This window comes from Anarhichas minor, unplaced genomic scaffold (assembly GCF_050575085.1).
Source record: "Anarhichas minor isolate MPS153535 unplaced genomic scaffold, ASM5057508v1 ptg000003l, whole genome shotgun sequence".
In the NCBI taxonomy this organism is placed as follows: Eukaryota; Metazoa; Chordata; class Actinopteri; order Perciformes; family Anarhichadidae; genus Anarhichas; species Anarhichas minor.
Window position 1 is genome coordinate 19,982,191 of NW_027466449.1, and position 10,310 is coordinate 19,992,500.

At 43.6% G+C, this 10,310-nt stretch overlaps 1 protein-coding gene and 11 non-coding genes across 12 annotated transcripts in view; all 12 read right to left on the reverse strand.

The window, feature by feature from the left end:
- itpr3 (inositol 1,4,5-trisphosphate receptor, type 3) overlaps positions 1–10,310 on the reverse strand; it is a 55,658-nt gene that overhangs the window by 32,013 nt on the left and 13,335 nt on the right. The window contains exons 11-20 of the mRNA XM_076102016.1: positions 9,425–9,524; positions 8,662–8,822; positions 8,156–8,297; positions 7,902–8,066; positions 7,352–7,524; positions 7,138–7,257; positions 6,537–6,618; positions 6,166–6,281; positions 5,797–6,048; positions 1–145 (exon numbers count right to left, since the gene is read on the reverse strand). Coding sequence (XP_075958131.1) covers positions 1–145; positions 5,797–6,048; positions 6,166–6,281; positions 6,537–6,618; positions 7,138–7,257; positions 7,352–7,524; positions 7,902–8,066; positions 8,156–8,297; positions 8,662–8,822; positions 9,425–9,524 — 1,456 coding nt within the window. The remainder of the gene's footprint in view (positions 146–5,796; positions 6,049–6,165; positions 6,282–6,536; positions 6,619–7,137; positions 7,258–7,351; positions 7,525–7,901; positions 8,067–8,155; positions 8,298–8,661; positions 8,823–9,424; positions 9,525–10,310) is intronic.
- Positions 371–444, reverse strand: trnak-uuu (transfer RNA lysine (anticodon UUU)). The gene has a single exon. It is a non-coding gene; the product is annotated as a tRNA-Lys (tRNA).
- trnak-uuu (transfer RNA lysine (anticodon UUU)) lies at positions 740–812 on the reverse strand. Its single transcript has one exon. It is a non-coding gene; the product is annotated as a tRNA-Lys (tRNA).
- Positions 1,086–1,158, reverse strand: trnak-cuu (transfer RNA lysine (anticodon CUU)). Its single transcript has one exon. It is a non-coding gene; the product is annotated as a tRNA-Lys (tRNA).
- trnak-uuu (transfer RNA lysine (anticodon UUU)) lies at positions 1,484–1,556 on the reverse strand. The gene has a single exon. It is a non-coding gene; the product is annotated as a tRNA-Lys (tRNA).
- trnak-cuu (transfer RNA lysine (anticodon CUU)) lies at positions 1,837–1,909 on the reverse strand. The gene has a single exon. It is a non-coding gene; the product is annotated as a tRNA-Lys (tRNA).
- On the reverse strand, positions 2,235–2,307 carry trnak-uuu (transfer RNA lysine (anticodon UUU)). The gene has a single exon. It is a non-coding gene; the product is annotated as a tRNA-Lys (tRNA).
- Positions 2,588–2,660, reverse strand: trnak-cuu (transfer RNA lysine (anticodon CUU)). Its single transcript has one exon. It is a non-coding gene; the product is annotated as a tRNA-Lys (tRNA).
- Positions 2,986–3,058, reverse strand: trnak-uuu (transfer RNA lysine (anticodon UUU)). Its single transcript has one exon. It is a non-coding gene; the product is annotated as a tRNA-Lys (tRNA).
- Positions 3,399–3,471, reverse strand: trnak-cuu (transfer RNA lysine (anticodon CUU)). The gene has a single exon. It is a non-coding gene; the product is annotated as a tRNA-Lys (tRNA).
- Positions 3,796–3,868, reverse strand: trnak-uuu (transfer RNA lysine (anticodon UUU)). Its single transcript has one exon. It is a non-coding gene; the product is annotated as a tRNA-Lys (tRNA).
- On the reverse strand, positions 4,348–4,420 carry trnak-uuu (transfer RNA lysine (anticodon UUU)). Its single transcript has one exon. It is a non-coding gene; the product is annotated as a tRNA-Lys (tRNA).

The following is a 10,310-nucleotide window of genomic DNA, read 5'->3' on the forward strand; positions in this document are numbered from 1 at the left end:
CTCGTATGTAAGTTTGTTTTTCTCCTCGTTGTGGAAGGGCAGCTCGTCGTTCAGGACGAGGTTGAGATATTCCTCCATGAATGCCATTGTATTGGAGAACCGGTTCTTCTTGTTGTCTCTGCTGTCATCCATGTTGGAGTCATAACTGAGAATGACACACATCAGAAAAATAATTTACTAAATTAAGTCAAAACTCAAGGCAATCATGAACGTGGTTAATGCTGAAAGTTCAAGTAAAGAACATTTCTTCTGGATAAAGCTTGTTTCCAGTCATAACGAACAGCCTCAATGGTAAGAAGCACACTGTAGACCTCCACCAATGATGACAATAGTGAACTGACCAGATAAGTCACACCACCATAAAACCTTCCAGCAGAACAGGGACTTGAACCCTGGACCCTCAGATTAAAAGTCTGATGCTCTACCGACTGAGCCATCCAGGCTTCAAAAAAGGTATTGTTTCTCGTGAAAGTGTGTTTGGGAGGAAATCAAAAGAACTTTGTCCATTACCTCAGATTCTGGACTGGGGGAGGGTTGACGCAAAGTTGCATGTAGCCGTAGAAAACCACAGGTTAAAGGGAAATCTGAAGGTGCTGAGGACAAACGAAATTCATAACTCACTGATGGCCACAGGGAGACTTCGATTTATTTTAAAATGCACCAATTATCCATGACAACAAGCACACTGTGGACCTCTGACAATAATCGTGAACTGAACAGTCACAAACATTAAACTTCACGCCTGAACAGGGACTTGAACCCTGGACCCTCAGATTAAAAGTCTGATGCTCTACCGACTGAGCCATCCAGGCTTCAAAAAAGGTATTGTTTCTCGTGAAAGTGTGTTTGGGAGGAAATCAAAAGAACTTTGTCCATTACCTCAGATTCTGGAATGGGGGAGGGTTGATGCAAAGTTGCATGTAGCCGTAGAAAACCACAGGTTAAAGGGAAATCTGAAGGTGCTGAGGACAAACGAAATTCATAACTGGCCACAGGGAGACTTCGATTTATTTTAACAAGCACACTGTAAACCTCCGTGACTGATAAAGAACCAAATGGACAAGTCACACCTACATTAAACTTGAAGCCTGAACAGGGACTTGAACCCTGGACCCTCAGATTAAGAGTTTGATGCTCTGCCGACTGAGCCATCCAGGCTTCGAAACCAGTAACTTTTCTTACGAAAGTGTGTTTGAGAGAAAACCAAAACAACTTTGTCCATTACCATCACATTCTGGACTGGGGGAGGGTTGACGGAAAGTTGCATGTAGCCGTAGAAAACCACAGGTTAAAGGGAAATCTGAAGGTGCTGAGGACAAACGAAATTCATAACTCACTGATGGCCACAGGGAGACTTCAATTTATAACTGCTGGCAGTAACATACATGCGGTCGGCCAAATGCACCAATTATCCATGACAACAAGCACACTGTGGACCTCTGACAATAATCGTGAAATGAACAGTCACCAACATTAAACTCGACGCCTGAACAGGGACTTGAACCCTGGACCCTCAGATTAAAAGTCTGATGCTCTACCGACTGAGCCATCCAGGCTTCAAAAAAGGTATTGTTTCTCGCGAAAGTGTGTTTGGGAGGAAACCAAAAGAACTTTGTCCATTACCTCAGAGTCTGGAATGGGGGAGGGTTGACGCAAAGTTGCATGTAGCTGTAGAAAACCACAGGATAAAGGGAAATCTGAAGGTGCTGAGGACAAACGAAGTTCATAACTCACTGATGGCCACAGGGAGACTTCGATTTATTTTAACAAGCACACTCTGAACCTCCGTGACTGATAAAGAACCAAATGGACAAGTCACACCTACATTAAACTTGAAGCCTGAACAGGGACTTGAACCCTGGACCCTCAGATTAAGAGTCTGATGCTCTACCGACTGAGCCATCCAGGCTTCGAAACCAGTAACTTTTCTTACGAAAGTGTGTTTGAGAGAAAACCATAACAATTTTGTCCATTACCATCACATTCTGGACTGGGGGAGGGTTGACGGAAAGTTGCATGTAGCCGTAGAAAACCACAGGTTAAAGGGAAATCTGAAGGTGCTGAGGACAAACGAAATTCATAACTCACTGATGGCCACAGGGAGACTTCAATTTATAACTGCTGGCAGTAACATACATGCGGTCGGCCAAATGCACCAATTATCCATGACAACAAGCACACTGTGGACCTCTGACAATAATCGTGAAATGAACAGTCACCAACATTAAACTCGACGCCTGAACAGGGACTTGAACCCTGGACCCTCAGATTAAAAGTCTGATGCTCTACCGACTGAGCCATCCAGGCTTCAAAAAAGGTATTGTTTCTCGCGAAAGTGTGTTTGGGAGGAAACCAAAAGAACTTTGTCCATTACCTCAGAGTCTGGAATGGGGGAGGGTTGACGCAAAGTTGCATGTAGCTGTAGAAAACCACAGGATAAAGGGAAATCTGAAGGTGCTGAGGACAAACGAAGTTCATAACTCACTGATGGCCACAGGGAGACTTCGATTTATTTTAACAAGCACACTCTGAACCTCCGTGACTGATAAAGAACCAAATGGACAAGTCACACCTACATTAAACTTGAAGCCTGAACAGGGACTTGAACCCTGGACCCTCAGATTAAGAGTCTGATGCTCTACCGACTGAGCCATCCAGGCTTCGAAACCAGTAACTTTTCTTACGAAAGTGTGTTTGAGAGAAAACCATAACAATTTTGTCCATTACCATCACATTCTGGACTGGGGGAGGGTTGACGGAAAGTTGCATGTAGCCGTAGAAAACCACAGGTTAAAGGGAAATCTGAAGGTGCTGAGGACAAACGAAATTCATAACTCACTGATGGCAACAGGGAGACTTCAATTTATAACTGCTGGCAGTAACATACATGCGGTCGGCCAAATGCACCAATTATCCATGACAACAAGCACACTGTGGACCTCTGACAATAATCGTGAAATGAACAGTCACAAACATTAAACTCGACGCCTGAACAGGGACTTGAACCCTGGACCCTCAGATTAAAAGTCTGATGCTCTACCGACTGAGCCATCCAGGCTTCAAAAAAGGTATTGTTTCTCGCGAAAGTGTGTTTGGGAGGAAACCAAAAGAACTTTGTCCATTACCTCAGATTCTGGACTGGGGGAGGGTTGACGCAAAGTTGCTTGTAGCTGTAGAAAACCTGCAGGTAAAAGGGAAATCAGAACGTGCTGAGGACTAACCAAATTCATAACTCACTGATGGCCACAGGGAGACTTCCATTAATAACTGCTGGCAGTAACATACATGCTTCCAGTGCATGCGGTCGGCCAAATACACCAATCATCCATGGCAACAAGCACACTGTGGACCTCCGACAAAAATAGTGAACTGAACAGTCACACCAACATTAAACTTGACGCCTGAACAGGGACTTGAACCCTGGACCCTCAGATTAAGAGTCTGATGCTCTGCCGACTGAGCCATCCAGGCTTCGAAACCAGTAACTTTTCTTACGAAAGTGTGTTTGAGAGAAAACCATAACAACTTTGACCATTACCATCACATTCTGGACTGGGGGAGGGTTGACGGAAAGTTGCATGTAGCCGTAGAAAACCACAGGTTAAAGGGAAATCTGAAGGTGCTGAGGACAAAGAAATTCATAACTCACTGATGGCAACAGGGAGACTTCAATTTATAACTGCTGGCAGTAACATACATGCGGTCGGCCAAATGCACCAATTATCCATGACAACAAGCACACTGTGGACCTCTGACAATAATCGTGAACTGAACAGTCACCAACATTAAACTTGACACCTGAACAGGGACTCGAACCCTGGACCCTCAGATTAAAAGTCGGATGCTCTACCGACTGAGCCATCCAGGCTTCAAAACAGGTATTGTTTCTCGCGAAAGTGTGTTTGGGAGGAAACCAAAAGAACTTTGTCCATTACCTCAGATTCTGGACTGGGGGAGGGTTGACGCAAAGTTGCATGTAGCCGTAGAAAACCACAGGTTAAAGGGAAATCTGAAGGTGCTGAGGACAAACGAAATTCATAACTCACTGATGGCCAAAAGAACTTTGTCCATTACCTCAGATTCTGGAATGGGGGAGGGTTGACGCAAAGTTGCTTGTAGCTGTAGAAAACCTGCAGGTAAAAGGGAAATCTGAACGTGCTGAGGACTAACCAAATTCATAACTCACTGATGGCCACAGGGAGAGTTCCATTAATAACTGCTGGCAGTAACATACATGCTTCCAGTGCATGCGGTCGGCCAAATACACCAATCATCCATGGCAACAAGCACACTGTGGACCTCCGACAACAATAGTGAACTGAACAGTCACACCAACATTAAACTTGACGCCTGAACAGGAACTTGAACCCTGGACCCTCAGATTAAAAGTCTGATGCTCTACCGACTGAGCCATCCAGGCTTCAAAAAAGGTATTGTTTCTCGCAAAAGTGTGTTTGGGAGGAAACCAAAAGAACTTTGTCCATTACCTCAGATTCTGGAATGGGGGAGGGTTGACGCAAAGTTGCATGTAGCCGTAGAAAACCACAGGTTAAAGGGAAATCTGAAGGTGCTGAGGACAAACGAAATTCATAACTCACTGATGGCAACAGGGAGACTTCAATTTATAACTGCTGGCAGTAACATACATGCGGTCGGCCAAACGCACCAATTATCCATTACAACAAGCACACTGTGGACCTCCGACAATAATCGTGAACTGAACAGTCACCAACATTAAACTTGACGCCTGAACAGGGACTTGAACCCTGGACCTTCAGATTAAAAGTCTGATCCAATCATAGGCTGAGATAGCCCCACATACACACAGGGAAACAGCAGTCAGATGAGGATCACATTGTTCACAGGCTCAGAGAGGATTCAGGCTCTCAAAATGATGCCAAACTGCTGTATTTGGATAGATTGAACACTATTATTGATAAAACAAGTGAAATATATAGTTATATAGTTTATAAAATTACAATGGAACAGCTGGTTCCAAAATGACAATTTTGCTTGACCTCGCCTGACCTCTCTATACTAGAACCTCTCTAACTTTTCTCTGCTTCACTTTATCAAAGTCAAAAGTTGCATAGAGACTGTTGACATGTTGTGGTATGATTTTGGAGATGTTTTTGGGTAACCACTGCCTCATTTCAAGAAATAATAACAATAAAAGGGCTTTTGTTTCAGGCGAACCTGAAACTTTTCAATTTGAGCTGTGTGCCATCTTCATTTACTCTTAACCAGTAACATATACACAATATTTACACATCTGAACAAATCTCACAAGTGTTACTTTTATTACAACATCAAAATTATTAAAATAGACCTTGTAGTTAGAGAAAAACACTCTTTTTAGTATGGGTATGCAATTTTCGAGAAGAGGCCTAAAAATAGGGCTAAGGCTCTACAGGTTCTTGGGAAGGGTAGACCCTGATTTGCATGTGGCTTGGCTAAACAAAGACGGGTGGAATTAGATTTTTTTTAGGCTACATGTAAATAAATATATAACGCCTATAAATGACGCCTGAACACGGACTTGAACCCTGGACCCCCATATTAAATGTCTGATGCTCTACCGAGACTGAAGAAACAAACCTTGAAGTTTGATCTGGAATGTTGTCCATGGTATTTATCAAGGTAAATTAACAGGAAATGTAATCCGCATCTCAGATTAAACGTCTAATGCTCTGCCGACTGAACCAATCAGACTCTACATCTCCAAGAGTCAGCAAAACCAGTTAGATATGATAGAAAACAGACTTCAAAAGATTTAAAGTATTAAAATCTACCAACTCTTTGATGGTGATGGAGGTAGGGATCTCGGTCCAGAGGCGGGCAAATTTCACAGGCGTCACTAGCTCCTGAGGGTCTCGGTCTACGTGGGCGTGGAGCATGAGGCGACAGAAGGAGGCCCGGAGGTCAAAGGGCAGCGTCTCGTCCATCATACACAAGAAGATGAGCTCCACATCCAGCTGCTTGGAGATCTCATCAATGGCCAGATATTGACGGTCCAGACACATTCGCGCAAAGAGCTTCAGCTGGTACCTGAGGGTGTCCACAGAGACAGCTTTGATTTCTTCCATTGCCATTCTTGGGTGAACTTACAATATACTGCAAGTTAATGGTATGATTTTCATGAAATCTTCTGTGCATGACCCCTACCTGTAGTAGGTGAGGACGTTCTCATCGTGAGCATTTCCTTGTCTCGCCTCCTGAGCCAGCTGTCTGATGCTCTTCTCCTGTCTCTCATTGGTCTTGTCTGTCCACACCAGCCACACCTGCAGGAAGAGACAAGAACAAAATCAGACTGATTTGACCTAGATGACCATCCCAAGCTTTATTTGGTGAAGCGGAAAAACATAGTTTTGCCTCTCTTTTTTCTCTCAAACAAAAACTTAAATTTTCAGAAATGTCTTTGAATGCTCTGCCTGCAGTCGATCTTTATCCAAAGTTTGTGTGTTCTAGACAGCCATGCAGAGCATGTGAGGCTAATGGAGAAAATAAGAAGTAAACAGAGATGCAGGCAGATTTACCTCATCCTCATCTCCATAGTCATCCATCCCCAGGTAGTCTCCCTGACCGCCACCAGGGGGCGCATCTTTGGGGGCACGACGTCTAGATGAAACAAAGCAGAAAGCAAGTGAAATGATGTTATTACATTAAAAGCATCATTCAGATCGCCTAGTTTTAGTGGATTGCTCACATTGCAGCAGGAAACTATATTTCAAAATAAAAGCGCTGTTCTGGAAATTCAATACATAAAAAAAAAGAAAACACACACTAGATCCAACCACTGACATACACTGGTCTGTGATTTTTATCCCCACCCGACATTAATAATTAAACCCACAATGACTTCCTGTTCTTCTGTGAACTCACTGGTCCTCCTGTCATTTTAAATTCCATCTGGAGTGACGAGGAATTCAAAAACGCTTTTGCTGATCTGATTGATGGAAACAACAACAGGCCGATTTTGGAACCAATTGCGTGGTGTGAAAGCTCCGTGTAACATTCCTATTACAGACCATATCCTCCCACATCAAATGTAATGTCAAATAAACCTTAGATGATGCGGAAATCATTTGTGATTAAGGGGGTCAAAGGTCAACCCCCCCTCCCTGCCTGCCTCCTTACTCTGTCTTGATGAGGATGTCCTGGTTTTTGGGGTCCAGCACACATTTACAGATGAGCTCCTGAGTGACGGGGATAGCAACGTTGTTGGACACACACAGGTCTGACAGGTAGTCGAGAAACCTGCACAAACACAAACACAAACACAATGTAAGAATAATAAACTGACAACATAATGACGCCCCCCCCCCCCTTGCTTCCCGCCTCCAATGCGTACCTGGGCTCTCGGTTCTTGCGGACCAGGCTGACGAAGGTCTCAACCTCGGTCTTCGTGATGTGTTTCTCTAACAGTTTTCGGTTGTTGTGCAGCAGGGCGGTGATGGTGTCCTCAGCCAGGATGTCATAACCGATCTGACTCTGCATCACACCGAACTGCTTCGCTATATGCTCCTGAAAGGGGGGAGGAAGGTGAGGGAGACAGAGAGGCAGAGAGTGAGAGAGAATCGTTCTTAGCATCTCGACCTTCCTCGTGAACTTCACCATCATCGTTCTTAGCATCTCTACCAACATTATTATCCTCCTTTGTGAAACAACACTTCAGCTCACCTCAAGGTCCCTTCAGTAGCTGTTTAGGAGCTTTCAGCTACTGCCGATCTATCTGTGTTCCTCTGCAGTTTACTAAGTTTTGTAGATACTCCAAAATACATTCTTTTACGAAGGACTGTAAGGACTTCTCGCCAGCTTATTAATCAAACAATCATCATTATCATCAACATCAAATCAGGTATTTGAAAACTATCCACTTTCATCATCAACTTCCTCCTCACCTGGTTCTTGCGGTAGTCCTCCTGGGAGTGTCGGAGGACTCGGTAGCAGAGTCTGAACATGTACTGGTAGGGAGAGTTCTTCTGGTCCGCCAGCTCCTCCAGACGCAGTAGAGGACCCTCCCCTCCCCCCCGGTCCTTAAAGGGAGCCTTCAGGATGCCAAAGATCTGAAAACACAATCAGGTATTTTTAGGTAGTTTCCTGCTTCTGCTTTGTGATTTCTTTTTTAAATACCAGAGTAACTCTGGGATCATACCTGTTTGAGGATGTTCTGTTCTCTCATCAGTTTCTGTCTCTCTCGGTTGGCTTTGGTCATGACTACATCCAGGACCGCCTGACCGCTGTTAATGACATCAGCCACGAAGAAAACCACGTCCTCCAGCAGCTTGATGGCAAACCTGATCGTCAAAAAAGGAATTTTTTGACGAATATTAAATTATGAATATTAAATTATGCCCATTTTTAGTGGAAATCAGATCAAATAAAAGTAAAATCAATAGTGAGCATTTTGGCAACAATTAACCTTGAAGTTATTTTTCAATAAACTATTATATTTCGATGCAAACATGTACAGACAATTAAATTCACAAACAGATACACTAGCAACACTCCCTTATCACACACACACACACACACACACACACACACACACACACACACACACACACACACACACACACACACACACACACACACACACACACACACACACACACACACACACACACACACACACACACACACACACACACGGAGTCGTACCGCCGGTCGTTCTGGCTGATGAAGCCCTGGCTGAACTGGTCCACCACGGTGCTCAGCATGGCGCTGGCATCGTTGGCAAAGTCCAGATCTCTGATCTCCATCACGGGAACGGAGACGATCGCAAACGCCTCCTTGTCCTCTTTCGTTGGACACGTTCCTAACTGCAGGACGAGTTGTGTTACTTACTATCATTAATAATATCATTCATTACTATTATTAATATACACTTCACACACTGACGGAGAGCAACTCCAGCTCTGATAAACTCAAGAAAAACAAATAATTGTTTCTAAAAGAAAATACATTATTACCTCACCAATACTAAGATAGAAATAGAAACATAAACCGAGGTTCTGGAATGTTAAATGTTAAAACACAAGCTGACAAATAAAGTTTTAATTGTTTAAAATTGTGAAAATTATAGAAAAAAATAAGTCATGAATCTGACCAGAGATTCCAAACCAGCTTTTTGTACAGTTGACAGTACGATACTAATTATTAAAGACAAACAATCAATAACGGACCAATTAATAACAGAACAATTAATAACAGAACAATCAAACCAATGAATCGATGAGCCGATTAACAGAAAGTTCTGCATTTTGATGATCACCAGTTTGTAGTGTGTTAGTCAGCAGGATTAAAAATAAACTTCTGGTCTGATGTTCATGACACTAAATTAAAATGTGTGAAGCACTAAAGTTTAACGTCTTTCATCAACAGAATCAATTCAAAGCCTTTTTTTTAACTTGAGCTGACTCACCATGAGTCTGATGGGTCTCTCCTCGTCGATGTCGATGGGGACGTTGGTGCTCTGGATCCAAGTGTTGGTGCACAGATGTCTCAGTCGTACAAACGAGTTCCTGGGAGACAACGAGCATGCTTTATCTAAACCAGTCTGCTTAACCTCGACCAGTCTGCTTAACCTCGACCAGTCTGCTTAACCTCGACCAGTCTGCTTAACCTCGACCAGTCTGCTTAACCTCGACCAGTCTGCTTTACGTCAACCAGTCTGCTTTACCTCAACCAGTCTACTTTACCTCAACCAGTCTGCTTTACGTCAACCAGTCTACTTTACCTCAACCAGTCTGCTTTATCTCAACCAGTCTGCTTTACCTCAACCAGTCTACTTTACCTCAACCAGTCTGCTTTATCTCAACCAGTCTGCTTTATCTCAACCAGTCTGCTTTACCTCAACCAGTCTGCTTTATCTCAACCAGTCTGCTTTACCTCAACCAGTCTGCTTTACCTCAACCAGTCTGCTTTACCTCAACCAGTCTGCTTTATCTCAACCAGTCTGCTTTACCTCAACCAGTCTGCTTTACCTCAACCAGTCTGCTTTACCTCAACCAGTCTGCTTTATCTCAACCAGTCTGCTTTACCTCAACCAGTCTGCTTTACCTCAACCAGTCTGCTTTACCTCAACCAGTCTGCTTTATCTCAACCAGTCTGCTTTACCTCAACCAGTCTGCTTTACCTCAACCAGTCTGCTTTACCTCAACCAGTCTGCTTTACCTCAACCAGTCTGCTTTACCTCAACCAGTCTGCTTTACCTCAACCAGTCTGCTTTATCTCAACCAGTCTGCTTTACCTCAACCAGTCTGCTTTATCTCAACCAGTCTGCTTTACCTCAACCAGTCTGCTTAACC